Source organism: Citrus sinensis, chromosome 2 (assembly GCF_022201045.2).
Source record: "Citrus sinensis cultivar Valencia sweet orange chromosome 2, DVS_A1.0, whole genome shotgun sequence".
NCBI lineage: Eukaryota > Viridiplantae > Streptophyta > Magnoliopsida > Sapindales > Rutaceae > Citrus > Citrus sinensis.
The window spans coordinates 4,925,811-4,946,135 of NC_068557.1; the positions used below are offsets into that span (position 1 = coordinate 4,925,811).

Below are 20,325 nucleotides of genomic sequence, written 5' to 3' on the forward strand. Positions count from 1 at the left end.
ATGGATGTTTCTACCATTTTTCTTAGAAATCAAATTACCTGATATTTATGTCTCTATCATGGTAATGGTCTGGTTTGTCTAATTTTCGAACTCTGATAAGCTTCAACGAAGCCATGAACCGTTATTGTCAATTGGAGCAGATGTTGTAAATGATTTAGATTTGTGGATCAATCAGACTTGAGAAGTCTAAGAAGAAATCAAGGGATATGTGGTGCTAGCACGTTTTGGACAAATTTTGAGATTTGTTCTTGTTCACCACTTGATAATGTAGATGATCCACTTTTCGGTCTTATGGTGAACGGAAGAAATGGACCTACCCGACCACAAGATGACAAGCACTAGTGAGTATAAAATCTTGAAAGAAAAATGATAATTTTTTTTCATGCCATTTTTTACATCAACTTAGTTATTAGTGTACATTTAAAATTAAATTCTATTGAAATTATTTTAGATTAAGTCTACTGTGATAAAATCTATTCACGAAGTTAAGACAAACACCACCGGAATGGTTTTATTTGCGTGGCATGAAAAAATGAAACGCAGCATGGAAATAAAGCAGAAAAAGTTTCTGTTATTGGCGGTAAAATCGAATGAGCTCATCCAAAGTAACAGAGAGTGAAAAGAAGGAAATTACAACTCATTTTTACTTTGCAAACTGGAATGGCGAATCCGTAATAAACTAAAATCCCGACGGCATTTTTCAGAACAAAACCCCTCGAACTCGTAAAATCCAACGACAATGCTTGGTTGTGGGCTAGAGAGAGAAACGAAGAGGGTAGGAGGAAAAATTAAAAAAAAAAAAAAATTCTTCCACCCCATCATTACACCAACATAACAACACCACAAAGCCAGAGAGGCCAGAGCTTCTCCAAAGCTCAGCAAAAAAAACTCTTATATGGCGTCAGCTCGAGCTTTCACTCTCTCTCGCATCACCACCAGCACCAATACCAACACCGACGCGTCATTCAATCCTCTCCACCTCCATCGCGCGCCGTTTTCCCGCAACCACCACCACCACCACGACGTCATCCGCTGGCCGACGAGACGGGGCCTTCTCTCCGCCTCATATTCCGCAACCGTCAGTTGCCTCAGCAGCGGCGGCGGAGTCTCCAACGACGACTTCGTTTCGACGCGGAAGTCAAACTTTGACCGTGGATTTCGGGTGATTGCGAATATGCTCAAGAGAATCGAGCCGCTGGACAATTCTGTTATTTCCAAGGGAATTTCTGAGTCCGCTAAGGATTCCATGAAGCAGACCATTTCTAGTATGCTGGGTCTGCTCCCATCCGATCAATTCTCCATCACCGTTAGGCTTTCCAAACAACCTCTGCATTCTCTTCTCGTCTCTTCGATCATCACAGGGTAATGATTTTGTCTCAATTGATTCATTATTTTGTTAATTTTCTTCATTGATGAACGGTGGCTTTATTCGTATTGCTTTTTATTTTCTTTCCCAATTAATTGAGCAGGTATACGTTGTGGAATGCCGAATACAGGATTTCGTTGATGAGGAATTTTGATATATCTGTGGATGGTTTAAAAAGGTTGAACTTTTCTGTAGAAGGTGAGGTTTTGGACAAGCATTGCGAAGAGAGTGAGAATGAGGGTGGTGAGATTAGTGTTGAAGATTTGGAGATTAGTCCTCAAGTTCTTGGGGATTTGTCTCATGATGCTTTGAACTATATACAGAAGTTGCAATCAGATTTATCCAACGTAAAAGAGGTGCGGAATTGTTTGCCATTCAGCTTGATGCTTTTGTTATTTCTAGTTTATACCTTGTGCATGGTGCCTTTTAAAAAAAACATGATACAATTGGTTGCTCAATGAGTTTTGGCTAGTTAATGAAAGATGTTATTGTAATCAAGGAGAATGATCCAAGTAATATTATGCGAATGATTTAGGTTTCGGTTAGTGAGAATATGAGTCTCATCGAGAATAAACCTACTTCACTTTGGATCATTGGGAGTGTTTGCAAGTGTCATCTCATGACTCTACTTGATGGAAAAGATTTGCACTTGCAAATGGCCTCTTGATGCTTAGCCATTTAGGATTTTAGTCTGAACTTAAAGTTACTAGTAAATGAGTTACATACTGTTAATGTCTTACTTTGCTTTTTACAAACCTTGGTATGACTTACTAGGATGTTTCCAAGGGTTTTTATTACCATCGAATTTGGTCTTGACTTAATGCTTTTATCTGTTTCATAATTATGGTAAGTTAATGCTATTTATCTCAAAAACTCAATCCCAAATGATAGTCATTCATCAATTGGACAACGAGATAGTATAATAAATTATCTTGAAATATTGTGAAAATGTTATCATCTACTTGATGGAGATAAAATTGCTTGCGTGACTTCAAGTGACATTTACTCTTATGATAAATTTCATTCATTTACTTTAGCCGAACCTTGTTAGCATGGACTAGGGAGAGAGACGGGAACCTTTTTAGAAGGGGTGAAAGAGAGAGAGGGAGACTGACACGTTGATTATGATAAAGTTTTTCATATTGGTTGAACCTTGATGGCATGGACTTGGAGGGGAGAGAGAGAGCTGGAAGAGAAAGGTCTTATTCGCTGCTTTATAACCTCGTTGCCATGGGCCCCGCCGAGGGGGGGGGGTGGGGGCGGGCGGGCGGAGTTGTATAAGCTGCATATAGTCAGAGTATGGTAGGAAAAGGAGCAAGCTGTTACAATAAATTCTCTACTGCCACAAACACTTGCTGTTGATGCAGAATGATGTGAGAGAGAGCCATAACAAGCATTAGCTATAGTGAGCATTATTTCTTTCTGACCATACATTGAGCTGTGGAAAAGAGAGAGCTTAGGGAGCATTAATTCCTTTTGACTGTATCCAAGCTGTAGCGAGCATTAGTTCTTTCTGTTATGCCAGTGTATCTATCTGTTAGGGGTAGTGGGAAAACGAGCCTGCCTTTAAACTCAATTGTGTGATGTTGCCATTCGTTCTCTTGATGCGAAAATGGAAGTGAGAAAGGGATATAACCAGCATTGCAGTAGCAAGCTTTAGCTCTTTCTGACATTATTTTCAGCTGTGTAATTAGATCAAAGTAGGAAAACGAACTCACAATATATTCCATATTGTCACTACACCTTCAATTATTGCAGAAATGGCATATCTGCTGAACATTCCCCAATTTAGTTTACTTCTAAATTGATTTGTGTGAACTAGTTGAACAGCAAGAATTTTCTTGCAGTACTCCTTTTTAATCTATTCCACAGGGTAAATTTAAGATGTGTAAAAAAGATTTGAATGAATTATGGTGATTTTCTCCATACTTAATTGTGGCGCTTGACATCTCCCTTGTAGCTGATTATTGTATGTTTTTTCAGGAATTGAATTCCATGAAGCACAAAAATATGCTAATGGAAAGTGATAAGACATGCAGGAACAGTTTGTTGGAGTATCTCCGATTCTTGGATCCTGATATGGTAACATGCTCAGATTCTTTTTCTAAATGTATTCGTTTTACTTCTAATTAAATTTTTTAGTTTAAGCCTCTGGTCATTTTGTAATATCTTATATAATAATTTTATGAACAGGTGAAAGAATTATCCCAACCGTCATCAATAGAGGTGGAAGAAATTATTCACCAACTAGTTCAGAACATCTTGCATAGATTCTTCAAAGATGATGCATCCAATAATTTTAAAGGACACTCTATCTTTACAAAGGCTGAGAATCTTGAAGAAGTTAACAATGAAAATTGTCACAGCATTGACACATCTCGGGATTACCTTGCAAAGCTGCTTTTCTGGTATGTGGTTGACTTTGTTCTTAAAACTTCACCACCCCATCATCATTTAAGTTTATGATGTACAATTTGCTTTTACATGTTTATAATTTTGCAACATTTCCCTCCCATTGCACTCGGATCTCAAGTAATGAATCTGAGTAGTAGCAGACATATATGTTCATGCATGTGTGTGCACATGTATTAGACAATATGATTTTATTAAGATATTCTTAATCATGCCTTAGAAGTTACAATCACAAGGCATCTTTTCCTACTTTGGCTACTTCATATAACTGATAACTTACAACTGAGTTATGTCTCTTTTGTAATAGTGATAATTTTTTTTTTATGTTACGAATAAATCAACAATGTTCTTAATTTTCCTTTTTTTTCTGAGAAGGCAATGTTGTTCTTGAACCCAAAGTATTAAGAGTCTCTTCTCTGTTCACAGGTGTATGTTATTGGGTCATCATTTGAGAGGACTGGAGAATAGACTGCATCTAACCTGTGCTGTTGGATTGTTGTAAAGCACAGAATGTAAGAGCCATGTATATTCTTTGTTTTTTCCCCTTTTTAATTTCTTTTCTTTTCCTTTATTTTATCTGTATAACGTTTATTCTTCAAGGTAAAAGAAGATAAAACAGTTCAAGATTATCGCTCATTTTCTACACCTCAAATACTTTGTATCACGGCTTGTGAATTACAAAGTGGATTTTAGAGACCACTTTGTGCTTTTTGGAATTGTGAGAAACTGATATTAGGATTTTTGGCCATTTAAAAGAACACAAAGAAGAACTCTTTTAAAACACAAATTTGAATTATGTTATTTATTTATATGTACCGAACAAAAAAATAAGGACCAGGGAAGTTAATCATGCTATACCCAAAAAAAAAAAAGAATTGGAAATAATACACGTGTCTCTATGTGAAAATCCGCCTATTTACACAAAAAAAAAAATGAATCTTCTCTTATGTAAATGAAAGAATTGAAGTCTCCTGAAACAAAATTGAATAAACTTGGCTGTTGTTGTAGAGTGTATGCTTGTTTGTTTACTCGCTTCATTGTTGATGCTAGTACTGAGAGTGAGTGTGGGAGTTGTAAAGATCATAAGGCGCCCAGAGATAATCAACCGGGCAGGGCTTCTTGGCATCAAGCCTCACCCATGGCTTCCCTTTACCACTCCAATGCATCAAACTCACAGGACCCGCATGCAAATTCCTGCAACTATTCTCCACATTGTGTCCTCCAAGCCCGTGCTGATTCCATCTGTGATCAATGGCCTCCACATCTCCCCCAAACACTAACAAAAATGGCGGAAGAGATCCCAGCTCATAAATCCTCCTCTCCTTTTGAATCCTCATCCATTTCTCAATCTTCCTCATATAATCACCCTCCCTCCATCTCACCAAATCCATGACCATCACTCCTGTATTGAAGTAGCAAGGTCTCTTCCCTTCGAAAACCCTGGAAAACTCGCGGTCGAACCAGAACTCATCGGAGAAATACTTGGTGAAATTCGCATGACAGTACTCTGGAGCTCCGATTGTTCTTCCCCCAGATAGGGGAATCCTCCAGAGTTTCTGTATATCATCGACAACAATGACATCCGAGTCGAGGTAGATTACGCGTTTGATAGAAGGCTCAAGTATGTCAGCTAAGTAAATTCTCGCATAATTCAAGGGGCTGTCAAGAGCACGGCGGATAGAAGACGAGATCAAACCGGTGACGAATTTTTCTCGGAACAGATAAACTTGGAAGCTCAAATAAGGGAATGCAGACCGGACAGTCTGTGCCAGGTCATTTGTGTTCGCCGGACTTGACTCCGCGGCGATGAAGTGAAAGAAAACGTTTTCCGGGCAAGAAGTGTGTTTGAGAACCGAATGAACTGCAGCAATGGTGCCCCTCAAGTACTCGGGATCAAGTGTCATCGCAATGTGAACAGGCTCGCCATTTGCGGCCAGATTCGGACACTCCAGGCCGTTTCGATACACCGGCGCCTCTAGAAATTGCACGGAAGCATCGAATTTAATCCTCGGAAACGATCTGACAGCATCCACGGACAAGAACACGAGGGAACTTACGAACAAGATTAATGGGAAAACCTCTCTTGGACGAAACATTATTATCGAATGCGCAGCAAAGATCGATGTCGTTGCTGTGTCATTTGATGTTGAAAATGAGAATTCAAATAGAATAAATAAAACACAGCTGGAAACTGGAAACTGGAAAGTGGCCTGTAGCCGAACACGTTTGAATTACAGGAAGGAACGCGGATTTGACCGTCAAAATTTGGCCAGTTTTGAATTTGGAATGATGGGGTATCTTGGAACTTTCGTTTTAGATTTCACTTATTATTTAAAGGTTTATTGGGTTTTTTTTTTTAATTGAATTTTATTGGCTTCGTAGAATGAATCATCTACGTGTTGAGGGGGGACTGTGACCATGTGCATCGAATGGAATTAATAATAATAATAACTCCGTATTAATAATAATATTTATTATCTCACTGCATTTGCATGTGCAGTGACGGTGACACTAGCGATCGACGACAAAAATTACCCTGGATGGAGCTATTATACGTAATTACGTATGACGGTGTTCTTTTGAAGCTATACATTATTTTCTTTCATTTGAAAAAATGGAAAACCAACTCAATTTTGCTATAACTTCTTGTTTTCAAAAATGAAATACTATTTTCACTAAAAAAAAAAAAAGAGAAAAAAAAAATTCAATTTTACCATTTTATTTAGTAATACTCTAGAAACTTCTGCACCCCATGTTTGACTACAGATTACTTGTGACCGTGGATAGATAAAATTATATATTTTAGAAGTTTGGGGTTTTAATTTTACTACTTGCATCAAAGTTAGAGAGAAATTTAGTTTACTTTCATGAAATAACAAAATACATTGGACAGATTTTCAACATTGATGAATGTACGCAGAATCTACTCCAAATAATGGATAAACTTATGAACCCCCACCACAAGTGAATATTGAACGCCATTCCTCAAAGTTAGAAAAGAAATGTGAAATCCACCCAACTAAATATAGTTCTGAAAATATATATATATATATATATTTAATATGCATTTAATAACGAATTGTGTGATAAGTAGTAGTAACTTATTTAAATTATCCAATAGACAAACACCTATTTGAATTATGATATATATATATATAACAGATGGATTTTTCAAAGTCAATTCATTGAAATCAAAAACTCAAACCAAATCTAAAGCAAATAAAATGGGTTGGTTTAGGTTTTGGTTGCAAAATAATTAGGTTGATTGTGGGTTAAAACCAAATTAATTTGGTTTTGGTTGACCTTAAACCCAAATCAAATCAAACTATGCCCTACCGCAACTTTCAAGTCTATGGTCGAACAGTGGCACACACATAATACGAAATATTTAAAATAAGATATAATTGTTCAAAAGAAGGCATTTTTCCTTGGAGAACAATTTTACTGAGACTATTTGCAAACCATAGGGTAAGTAATCAAGAAAACAGAACTTTTCTTCATCAATAACCATAAAAGGATTTCTAGTCCATTTTCTTGGGGGGGAAAAAAAGAAAAAAAAAAAAGAATTTATGTATTAATTTAGACCCTCATTATTCATACAATTATACCAAACACATATGAGTGTACAATAAACTCAACTTTGATCTCTTGATGCCTTTCTCTAATTCAGGTAGTAAGTTTTCTACCTGCAATCAAAACCAGCTCCAGCTCAAGTTGATTGACAAATTGAAATGGAAATTAGCCCTCCAATTCTTCAAAGCGTAAATCTATGTATAAAGGTATGTATATATATGTGCCTCTTCAGCTCACTTGCTCACCAATCAAGTCCAATCCCATGACAAGAAATGATAGCCCTTGAAACAACAAAAAATAGAAATGAACTCCATGTGCCGATAGCAAACTCCTTGCAGCTGCAGTGAGCAAAAGAAAAGCAAGTGCAAGTTCCTTTCTGTAGAGCCTATTTCTCTTCCTTGTAACAGGGATTTTCTCCTCCTTGAGTTTACTTAACAATTCCAAGCCAGACTCTGAATTCCTTCTGTGCAACTGCATCTTCTCTTCCCTTTCTGCGAGGGCTAGCAAATCGGATTCAGATGATCTTCCTGTCTTCTTTGTCACAACCCATTCGTACGCGCTTCCAAGCTGAAACAATCCGGAGACCATGGCATTGAATTTTGTGACTGACATTGTGTTCTCAAAGAGAAGGTAAGGTACCAAGAATGGGAAGGATTTCGGAGATGGGAGTATGTTTAAAAGTGACATGAAAATTGGTACATAACAAATCACCCAAATAGGCAATTCTGACTCTGGTATGAACATTGTCAATGGCAGTATGATGCAGAACAATGTGAATGAGTAAAATGGAAGTATAAGTTTCCTTAGAAGGAAGAAAAGGAATATCAAGTTGGCCTTCTTCAAGATTGATATCTGCAATATGCATACAGCAACACAAATCAATCAACCAATCACTCAACAAATATGGTACAAGTAGGAGTGTTGAAAACAAATGGGAAGAGCAATCAAGAACCTTGGAAGTTAAGATTGCAGGGAGGCATAAGCGAAAGAGCTGCATAGGACCCGAATGCCACCGGTGTTGCTGCTTCTTGTAAGCTTCATAGGATTCTGGCAACTCACAAAGTACTTTGACATCGTTGAGGAAGATGAACTTCCATCCATTCAAGTGTGCACGTACCGCGATATCCATGTCTTCGACTGTTGTTCTCTCTAGCCACCCTCCTGAATCTTCTAAAGCTTTGATTCTCCACACTCCCGCGGTTCCATTGAAACCGAAGAAATTGAGGAACACACCATTGACTTGCTGCTCCACCTCAAAGTGAAAGCACAAGTTGATGTTTTGGAGCCTTGTGAGTAAATTCTCATCCTTGTTCACAAAAGACCACCGAGCCTGAACTAGACCAAGTTCAGGATTCCCCTGCCGTAAATCACAAGATTGATTCAATAAATAAAATAATCATCAACAAAACAAAAACATTAGAGAGCAAACCAACCACAATCCAATCCCATTCATCTTTTTGTACCTTGAAGTGGGGAATTGTTTGTTTGAGGAAATCAGAATTAGGCTGAAAGTCAGCATCAAATATTGCAACAAACTCATAGTCCTTGACATAGTCACAGGACATGGCTGATTTGAGATTCCCAGCTTTGTATCCGGTTCTGATTAATCGGTGTCGGTAGACTATGTTAACTCCTTTTTGACGCCAATCTGAGACTTCATCTTGGATCAATAGCTGCAAATTTCCATCATCTGAATCATCTAGGACTTGAATTAAAATCCTATCCTTAGGCCAATCTAATTGACAAGCAGCCGCAATTGACGTTTCATACACCTAAATATCATGTACCAACTAAGAATCAGATTCAAAGCAAGCAAGCAACAAACTCTTTTGGCACAAATATGAACTGTTGAGGATGTTTCAGTTACCTCTCTTTCATTGCACATAGGGATCTGGACAAGAACCATTGGGAAAGAAGCAGAATCCTCAACGTCGTAAGCTGCCCCATCAATCTTTGGCTTCAAGTTCTTGTACTTTATCCAGAAACAACCGACACATAGGATGAACCGATCGAGAGATTGAATCAAGAAAAGTACAACACAGAAGTTGGAAAGCGTTATGACCAAAGGAGCTACGTAATCAACTCTAAATGACAACCAAGCCATATAAGACCATTGCACAAGACCCTGAACCTCCCATGGCTGAATCAGATTCAAGTTCCATTTCTGGAAATAGGCAACAACCTCAATCACCAAAGCTGCTATTGAAATAAATAAGAAAGCTTTGATAAACCTGTACAATCTTCCTCTGCTTCTAGGCCCTTCTTCTTCATTTACATCAGACAATTCAATCCGCTTTTTTGCTGAAACAAACGTGGTCTTGAAAGCCATGGCTAGCCATGAAAGACAAGAAAAAGCTCTCTGAGCTTTCAGGAAAAGAAACCATGTGAACTGCTTGGGACTCACAGCCTTTTGTTTCTCTGGAAACAACAGTGACTCTGACTCTGAGCCATTTAGCTCCACTAAAGAGATGTTGTTAGGCTTCTCTATAGTCACCACAACTGAATTTGGAGCCATTGTTAAATGAAAAAATGATTGATACCCAGATCAAGATTTGCAAAAAATAAATAAATAAATAAACAAGCAAATGAGATTTATGTTTTTGTTTTCACAGCATTATAGCTGAGAAAAAGAAAGCGAGAGATGAAGATCAAGAACAGTATGCGTTGATTGGTGCACTCGAGTGAAGTAGCAATATATCAGAGGAGTGACAACTAAGCACAGCCAAATTGCAGATCAGCTGACCAAACTTTCTTTCTTATTATGTGAAATCGGAGACCGTGTATTACTGCAGTAATGCCGTAATGGTGTGGCGCGCACTTAATTTTATTTCTTAATTTACTAAACTTCTATGAAGTTTCTAATCTTTTTTTTCCTTTCCTGGAGTATGATTTTCTTTTTTTTAATATATTGACTTTCTCTGATTGCTGTCACTTGCGCGGTGCCAACACTAGATCTGATAAGTAAGCTCTCTCTTTCTTCTGCGGAAAATTTTATAAATCCTAGATTGAAATAATATTCACCGGAATTAAACATTTACAGGCAGATAAAAAATGAATTAGAAAATTTGTCTAAAAACAATCAATTCCTAGGATCGCGTAAAAAAGGTATTAAAAATTGTAAATCATTAATTCATTGTCTTTATTTTATGTATTGAATCTGACAATTCTGAAAAGATACTAATTTAGTAATTTTACTAGTTGTGATTGCTATTGGGAATGAAATAAATAAAAAGATTGAAGTAATTAATACTAGATTCCTGAATTGAATGGAGAAAGTCAAAAACAAGCTCATATCATATCATTGCTCTGATTTTCCCCTTACTGTGTGCCGCAGCTTGTGCATTCTTGATTAGTGCTCGTGCATTAAAAATTTAAGAAAAATTAACATGAAGGAATAAATATTTAGAGTTTTTTTTTTTTTCTTTTTCATCCTTAGCATGCATGAGATTTCGGAAATGTAACAAGTGGAATGTGTGATGATCCGACAGTCATAATGAGTCCGATGCAGTGGCACATCAAAAGCTAAAAGGAAACTGTTGCTTTTATTATGAATATGAAAACACCATTATTGTTTTCACAAGAATCGGAGTGTGGAAACTCAGGATCTCGTGAGTCGTGACTCACTTTAAAAAAGTAATAATAATCATAATAATAGAAACTCTATGAGTGTTTCAAACTTGGGCAGATAGAAGCTTAATCCACTCTTTTTTATGTGGATTTCAACTCCCTCTTATAATTTTGACGGAAGACTTAATCCCACTTGTGACAATTTTTAGCAAATTTTTCATTCATTTTGTAGTAAATTAGAGTATAATTTTATCAAATTTCAAAGTTGATTTTTACTCTAACTCATTGCAGATTAAGGGCTCACATTGTTTTTGGGAGATTTTAAAACGTTAAAAATTAATTCCGATATTTGGTAAATTTTTTTTGAAAATTACTTTTGACAAAATTATCTATCTTACAGAAATTTTAAAAAGTAGGTATGGAATAGCTTTTTAAATTTTAATTTTGAGAATTATTTTATAATTAATATAATTTTATATATATCTTCATATATATTATAAAAATTTAAAATTATCCTTATCAATTAAGAAACAAAATCTTCATTTTTAAAGAGATGATGATGATTATTATTATTATTACCAATTGTATTGAGATAATTAAATAAAAATAAAATTAATAATATAAAATATTTTTATTATTTATTATATATACATAATAAAAATATTTTATATACATATAAATGTTTTAATTAAATGTTTAAATAAATTTTATTCAACATTATGTTCAATTTACAGTAGTTTAATAATAAAATTTACTAAATACGTGATTATTTTTAAAACTCTCAGTACTTTTAAATAACAAATTTTACCAAAAGTTTAATTAATTCTCTTCGCAATTAATTGTTTTTACAGTATAACTAATAACAATTATTTAAAAAATTGCAGTATTACTAAATTGACCTAGGTTTGGGATTATAGCTTCTATAACTTCACAGCTGGTTTCTCAATTGAACTAATTATTAATTAAGTCTACTCTTAACAGAATTCTAATTCTAATATTAGAAAAAACTTGTACACTAAAACTAGAGCTCTATAGTCTATACACACCTTAATTCTAAATCACTAAAATTCATCATACTTTTTCTTCTCGGTCTCTCTTATTTTCATACTTGGAAATCTAACATTGATGTTTCTTTCTTAATTCATAGTTTCATTTGATTGTATCCCCACGAGTATGAGCATAAAGGGGTCCATGCGCATGATATTGAGATTTGAATTTTATTGCCAACTTAATTACACCTAACCCAAAGTCTCAATCACATCTTTGAAAATTTTGTTTGGAATAAGAGGAAACTTTAAACTTTAATAGGGCTCATTAATCTTGATTTGATGTCGTCATAAGTCGCAATAATTAACTACTTTGATTTTGAAAAAAAATGTAACATTAATGGTGTAAAAGAAGAAAATTTAATAAGTATATATAAAAAAAAAGGGTTTACAGTTAGTAGATATGTGGATGCATAAAGAAATAAATTTTCTTCATTTCAGTTACCTTGTGTTATTTTTTTTAATACCATTTCATATTGAAAATAATCTGTTTAGTATTCAAATTTAACTCAAATGGGTGAGAAAGGATTATTAGGCTAAAAAATAATTTAGTAAATGTAATTTTATTCAAAATATTTTTTAATTCAGAAAAAAGTAAGTGAATGTGGACAATAATCTCATGGATTCATAATTTTATTTGATGACTATTCACCAGATATAACAAATATGTGTGTGGGCAATAATTCATTGGTTGGGTTGATCAGTATCTCTTCCCTTAACTCTATGTGTGTATTTTTTTTAACATAGGTCAAAACTTAGGAAATTATGAAGTAATTTTTCAAAAATAAAGAGGGATATTTTCACTCCATAATTTTTGTAAATCCACCTACTTTTAGAAAATAATTAATTACTTAAAGAAAATAAAAGTCAATATCTAATTTGAATGACTAATAACTAAATCCTTCTTAAATTCTTTTTTTTTCTTTTTGACTTAGGATATTTGACAATCTTTTACTATATATATTTTTTAAAATAGATTTTTAATTATTTTTTATATTATAAAGTAATTAAATTGCACTATGTGGTTAAAAATAATAAAAAATGTTTGAAAAAAAATTAAATGTTTAACTCATGAATTTTTAAAATTTTTTTTTAAAATAATGTGAATTTGTTGTAATTATTTTTTTTTAATGTGCGATAGGTTTACAAACATAGTCTAGTACCCACGCAAAATTGAATTGTCGACTCAGTAAAAGTATATCTATTATGATTTATGTATCTTCATGTTAGAGCATATGCGTTCCAATTCCCAATCCCAAAGAATATTTTAGAGAAATCTCTAATCTCGCAAATTTTTTTGATACTTATAAAATGCATCACATCGAATTTAATGTCACCCCAATGATCAGCCCAACGATTTTTTGTCTAAGACGGAATCCGTCACCTTTGATTTGTTCTCTACTGCAAAAATAAAGTAGAAACAAAACAATATACACAACCAAAGTAGATGTCAAAGAAGAGGGGAAACTTGTAGTGTAATTGTGATACTGTGTTACAGTTACATCCAATCATTGTATGTCAATAGATTCCACCAATCTAAATACATTCAACGGCCGAATGCAACTGTGATACGATATTATAATTGCACTGTAGCCTGATCCAAAAAAGAAGGCCTTATCTATTGGGGTGGGGTCTTTGAGAACTTCTAAAACCTTTTCCTGTAGTCCCATGTGAGCAAGCTGCAAGCCTATAACTACCACTGGGACAACTGTGTTGTGGGGGAAGTTCATATTACTTCTCCATGATATCTCCTCAAGTTCATATTTGTTAGTTTGGGCAGTTACTTTATAAATGTGTATATCCAAACGTTCTAATCAAGAAACACAGAATGTTCAAAATTTATTGCATTCCTGCACATCCCATTTCTTGGGACTTGGGTTACTTGTAGATGCCTATAAATGTGCTAGAAGTTAGAATAAAAGAGGACATACGATAAGTAAGACTCTGACAGAAAAACAATTATTGAACATAGAGTAATTTCCATCAAATAAAAAAACAAAGATAGCAGTAGAAGTTTGATCTGTGGTTGAATATTAGTAGGTGTGCATGCATGTACGCTAGCAGCCACGCATTTCAATTTGGAAGTGAAGCCACAGCCAGCTAGCTAGCAAAGATAGCCCACCAGGCTACAACCTACAGGTACCAGTGAACATGGGAGATATTTGAATCTCAAAAGCCATGAATTTTGTCTTGGTTTGACGGCAGGCTCACAGTCACATGTGACAACATAATGCCACTGTTTCAAATCCCATGTGATTTGGCTGGCTACTCTGGCCAGCATGGCATCATATCTTCATCAGTTTCATACATAAACAACATCGGCAAGCTAGTCTTATCATCATTTGACCTGTTGATTATTGAGAAATATTATAAGAATGATTTGTTTATTGATTTAGTTCCCATATCCAGTGGATCGGTGTTTGTTTTAAGTGGAATTTAATCAATGAGCCAACAGAATAAGATCGAAGAAGCTTCGAGGGCCCTGTGTTTTGATACTTTGCCACTTCGTGTTTCTGCTTTTCTATTCTTTAAAAAAAATAACTCGGTTCCCCTCGAAGTTTACTCGAGTTATTTTTAAATAATTTTATTTAATAACGTTAAAAAATTAATACTTTTAACAATCTATGCTTTGACGGTTATTAGTACTTTATAAGTCTCTTTTATAGCATCATCAAAAAAAAATTTAAATAAGATTTTATTTATAATTTGAAGAGTTATATAAGTAAGAACACAGACAAACACTATCTCGTTTGAAAAATCTCATTTGAAAATCTTTTTGAAGTTTTTAATTTAATATTATATTATTTTTTATATTATAGTTCTTGAAGAGAAAGAAATAATATAATTGTTATTATTTTGGTAGACTTAATTTTCTACACTTTTATTTGTCATATAAGTTAATAAATAAGTATTTAAAGAAAAAAATTAGAAGAGATTTTTAGCGAGAATTATGATTATCTCATTATATGATATTTTCTTAAATAAAAATACATGTGAGTGATTAATAGTTAATAAAAAAAATTAAATTCTACACATACACTATCACTTAAATACACGTAGCATAATATTTTAAAAATTCATGAGAAGCCCATATAAGGAGATGATCTCTGTTCTGATGCTATTAGTCCGACCATCAACACCTATCTCAATTGCTTTCCAAAAAGGTTCCTCTTATTCTAGATGAACAAGGTCGGACATGTCCCTCAAAAAATATAGTGGGGATGAAAATTCAAATGCTGAAAAAAAATTATTATTTCGTTCCAAAATTTATAGCCTCGTATCTATTCTCAGGCTACATGAACTAAAGAGGGCATATCTTAATGGGCCGCATCGTCAAGTCTGATTTAACAAGCTAACCAACATGGTGTCCAAAGATTAAATTTTAACGGATCAAAACGCGGACCTTATTTTCTTTCTTTCTTTCCTTTTTTTTTTTCACAATACATTACACATTGATTAATAGTTGTATCAGAAATTTCCCAAGATTTTATTTCGATTTATCACAGTTGAAGCCTAGATCAAACTAGCCAACAAGGAGAAAACTTACTTTCAAAACACACGAATAGATTGGAACCCTCAACCTCAATAATGAAATGTGAAGATGCCCCTACTCTAATAAAGAAAAATATGCTGATGTGGTTTTAATACAAAATATATAGTGAATAAGGTCATGTAAAAGAAAAAAAAATTAAATACATGTAATGAAAAGGTAGGAACGGCTCTGTAGTAAAGCCACTTTCATGTCAAGGCCTACAAAATGACTGTTCTTGTTCGCATATAAATATATGGGGCTCGGAGAGTCGGAGGGGAACCCACTAACAGCAAAACATGTTCAATTCTGCGTCGTGATTTGCCGACACAAAAACTTGAGCTGTCTATATTTCATAAATTATCATCAACTATATCGAGGTAATTTATAAAAGCAGTATTAATTCCAATGCTTCCTCACCAAAATGCAATTTGGAAAACACTAATGAATGGTCATTTTTTGCAAAAGGATAAGAAGAATGTGAGTGTGTCTGCAAATATTTGTCTAGATTTTAACAATTGTCTGTTTGGTAAGATGTCTATCATATACAGAGAGTTGGACAAATGAAATACATATGTATAGCTGCCACCATGCCTGAATTATTGGTTATATGTTCATGAATTGTCTGCTATCAAACTAGGCAAGGCTTGGCAATATTTTTTGTGTATAATATAGTAATAAGTATTGATGGATGGTACGTGTCCAACTATTGAAGTTATCTTTTGCATGCATCTATATATATATATATATATATATATATATATATATATATATATATAGTAGTTTTTCAATCAGAGATTCATAATTTTAATAAAGTTAGGAATTAGTTAAAAGATAAAAAAATTATATTTTAATACACTACATGACAAAATACAGTGCATTAAAGCCTGTGTTTTTTTAGTCTTTTAGCTAATCTCTTACTTTATTAAAGTAAGGGATATCTGATTGGAAAACTAATATATAGTATATATATATAATCTAGGACTACTTGACAATTTAACAAATGAGATCTCAACTGAAGAGCAGGAGAAAGATCAAGGAAGAAGGATGTCACTATTATTATTATTAGGGGTGTCAATTTATGACATCATCAACTAATTTGATATTTAGACTGTATGAATTATCAAATTTGCGTAGATCTAACATGATAAAATTATTAAACAAGTTAAATTTATCTGACATATTTATTAATTGTTTCAGGTTCAAGTTTAAAGATTTTGAATTTATTTATGATATGATTAATTATTCAATTAATAATGATTGGTTGTACAAACGAGTGAATTTTTTTTTTTAAGTTTTAAACAAACTAGACCCTAGTTTTGTTTGACACTTTAACTCCCATTTACTACAATGGTTTGAAATCAAATTTAACAAAAGCAACTGCTAGCACTAACAAAATACCCACTCAGAACTTAAAAGTTATTTTGATTAGAAAATAGAAACTCTATCTCAATTTGACCACAAAATCAATTAAAGTTTAGCTTCTAATCTAGAATGCCAACTCTTGTCTTAAAGGTCTCTATTTTTTACCCCTTTTCTTTGAATTTTTATTCAATTTGAGAATCTAACCATTCATTTGAATTGAAGTTTATGTGAGGAGTAGCTTTCTAATCCTTATGAAATCCCTTTACTTAAAAAACCCTACTAAATGATTTAGAGAATAATATTATTCTAAACCCACATATCTTTATTCCAAAAACACCCTTGTCTTATGCATCCCGTCCCAACCCCATGTCACCTTTTCTTTTTCGTCCTCATTTTAAGTAACAAGTCTTCCTAAAATTGATTTTTGATTGATACGAACAATCCACTCACTGCTATTAATCTCATGTTCTTGGTATTCTCTCCAATAAAGGTTTTTATATAGGACTCATATTCTCTTTGTTGCAAGCCCACTTTCTCTTTAGAACAAAAGAAAACAGAAAAAAAAAAAAGAAAGAGAAATATTAATATCAAATTATGACTAATGAGTACGATTATTGGTTATTGATAGTTTGAGATTTGATCTCAGAATCTAAAAAATTAGTATGTAGTTTGAGGAATGTCAGTGAGCTTTGGTTTCACAGTTATGGAGAAGATGTTCTACTCTCTTTTGTCTATGATTATAGATTTATGTAGGGACAAAATTGTAATTATAAAGGCGGGGATTGATTAGGATTTTTAAAGGGTGCCAATGGTACCACTCCCTTATGCGGACTCATATTTGCACAAAGATGAAGTTCATTCCTTGGGCTTGAACTTGGGCTCAAAGCTGCTTCTATTTGCTGGATGTCGGCCTTACCTTTCTTTAATAATGGGCTTGTTTGATTTAATATTGAGCTGGACTATTCGCACCCCTTCATTATTCATATAAAACCCTTGTTCAAGTGTTTATTACCCTTCATTAAATCCCGTACAATCCTAGCCAAGAGAGGGAAAGAACAAAGGATGGCAAAATTACCCGCCAAGCCACCCAATCTCACTCGCAAAAACTCATCATGGGTTGCAGGCGTGTTTGATATTAAGAAAAAAGCAAATGCTATGTTACAATTAATGTAACATACACACTCAACAACAACCACACAAATTGTGTGGGTCCATCATTTGTGTGGTTGTTGTTGAGTGTGTATGTTACATTAATTGTAACATAGGGGCTCCCTTAGAAAAAATCCACCAGATACTTATACTAGTATCTATCAACTCGTATTTTTTATTTTAATTATTTATATTTTTAATTTTAATAATAAATTTTTTTATTTTAATATTACTGATGTTTTATTTGAGTTTGATTGATTTTGTTTGCTTTCCTTTAATGACTTGAGCCTAATGATTGCTTCTTAAAGTTTGGTTTTTATTTGTTTAATTAATTGTTAATAATAGTTGTACAAATTTACGTGTTAACAGTATAAATGATACTTGCGTATTGATTATAAGATGGAGTAAGGCATTCATATTAATGATGATGATTTACCTACAACATAAATATTTTGTGTAAGATTAATATATTTTGTGTATTTGTTTTATGTTGAAATTTTAATTTCTTATGTACATTGATAAAATCTAGAATTGAGTATTGTATGCAGATTTTTTATTTATTTGTTATAAATTTATAGTTTGAATTATAAAATTTAATTTTTATATGTACTACTAAGAGTACTTTTTTAACTTGTGGTTTTAGATGACAAAACCCGTAAAAAATCTACTACAGGTTGCATGTAGGTTTGGTAATTGTTAAAATCTGCAGCAAACAATTCTTTTTTTTAAAAAAATTAAAAATTCATTGTGGATTGTGAGTGAGTTTGGTAATTTAAATCTACTATAGATGCTAATGGATTTCCCAAATTTAGATTTTGGGTGTGTTCGAGATTGAAGTTGGCAATTACAGCTTAAAAGTTACAGTACTAAAATATTTGGTAAACACTAACTGCTGTAACTTGAAAGTTTTGTTGATATGATTTTTCACTTGTATGATAGAAAATCTATTATATATTTAATACTTTTGTCAAAATTATTATTTAAAATTTATATTTACTACATATTATTAACTTTTATTTTACAGTTAAAGTTTTTTTAATTCATAATAACTGTAATTTAAAAGTTATAACACTTCAATCGCAAACAATATCTTAGTTACTCGAATGCTTGCAGCTTTTTTCTTTATTGTGTTATGCATATAATATATCTGATTTCATTTTATTTAACAAACCACTTATCTCATTAGATGCTAGTGGAATTCCTAAATTTAGATTTAATCAGCTCGTCGAATTTTGCTTTTTGCTAATGTTTGAGAATTTTTTTTATTTAATTGTGTTATGCATATATTATATCTAATTTCTTTTCATCCAATAAAATGTTCTTGTAAAAAAAAAGGAAGGAGGTACTTATCAATGCAATTAAATGAGTTGGTATGAACACGTGAGACTCTGTGGACTGTGAAAACAACATTAAAATGTTTGGAACTTGGACGAGAATGGTCTCATAAATGATTCAAGTTTTTCAAGATAAAGATACAAAATTTCGAAAGAAAATTAAACATTTAATTGCACAACAACCCTAATTTCTTGCAGTGATTTAATTGGTAATTCTATCAAGAAAATATCAATCCTTGATTGGCTGAGAAATATTGCCTTTTAATTTGGCATTTATTGGCCCTCCCAAATTCAAATTATAACTTTTGACAAATAAAACAAACTAAACAAGGAAACAAATAAATAAATTAGCTTTGTCGGATGACTTGTGTGGTGCGCAAGTTGTCACCACCTTATTTGAACAACGATGAAATCAGAGCATGTGATGTGAGAAGCATGTACCCAAAGCCATAGCTTTCTCCTTGATTCTTTTGCCTCCGGGATCTGATATTTATAATGAACTCGTGTACACGTGAAGCCATCGCCAATTTTTCAGAATTTTGAATTCAAATAGACGGTCGAGATTCGAGATGACCCCAAGTAATGAACTTTTTAATCATAAGCTTTTACCAAATCGTCTCTTAAGAGAACGCTTTTGTTATAAAGAATTAAAGAATGTCGGCAATTATTAATATAATCTAAACATAAACTGGTCCCTGAATGGACCGTTCCTGATTCTTCAAGTCATGATCATCATAATAAAAAAATGTAAATGATCTTTCTCTTCAACGGCCCCGATTTGCCAGCTAAGTTATTGATTCTGTACTTTATAAAAAGGGTGTGAGTGTCTATGGTGTATCACTGTACCGTACATCTATTCAAATTTTTTGTTGTTAATAATAATATTTTCGTTAATGGTGATAATTTCTCTGTTTTATATATAATTTATATTTTTATCATGTATGTTACAAAAGGGCATGTTACGCATAACAATAGCATAGTAAC

At 33.3% G+C, this 20,325-nt stretch overlaps 3 protein-coding genes across 3 annotated transcripts; 1 reads left to right on the plus strand and 2 right to left on the minus strand.

The window, feature by feature from the left end:
• Positions 1-743: 743 nt before the first annotated feature.
• On the plus strand, positions 744-4,407 carry LOC102612725 (uncharacterized). Its single transcript, XM_006470337.3, has 5 exons — positions 744-1,362; positions 1,470-1,722; positions 3,350-3,448; positions 3,560-3,774; positions 4,205-4,407. Exons 1-5 carry the CDS (start codon positions 896-898, stop codon positions 4,278-4,280), a joined length of 1,110 nt encoding a protein of 369 aa, XP_006470400.2. The 5' UTR covers positions 744-895; the 3' UTR covers positions 4,281-4,407.
• Positions 4,408-4,551: 144 nt separating this feature from the next.
• On the minus strand, positions 4,552-6,045 carry LOC102612425 (probable galacturonosyltransferase-like 10). Its single transcript, XM_006470336.4, has one exon. The coding sequence runs from the start codon at positions 5,872-5,874 to the stop codon at positions 4,825-4,827; it is 1,050 nt and encodes a 349-aa protein (XP_006470399.2). The 5' UTR covers positions 5,875-6,045; the 3' UTR covers positions 4,552-4,824.
• Positions 6,046-7,329: 1,284 nt separating this feature from the next.
• On the minus strand, positions 7,330-10,306 carry LOC102612123 (xyloglucan glycosyltransferase 4). The gene is made up of 4 exons (XM_006470335.4): positions 9,219-10,306; positions 8,815-9,123; positions 8,304-8,708; positions 7,330-8,203 (listed from the first exon to the last, which is right to left on the minus strand). Exons 1-4 carry the CDS (start codon positions 9,864-9,866, stop codon positions 7,580-7,582), a joined length of 1,986 nt encoding a protein of 661 aa, XP_006470398.2. The 5' UTR covers positions 9,867-10,306; the 3' UTR covers positions 7,330-7,579.
• Between the last annotated feature and the right edge of the window lie 10,019 nt (positions 10,307-20,325).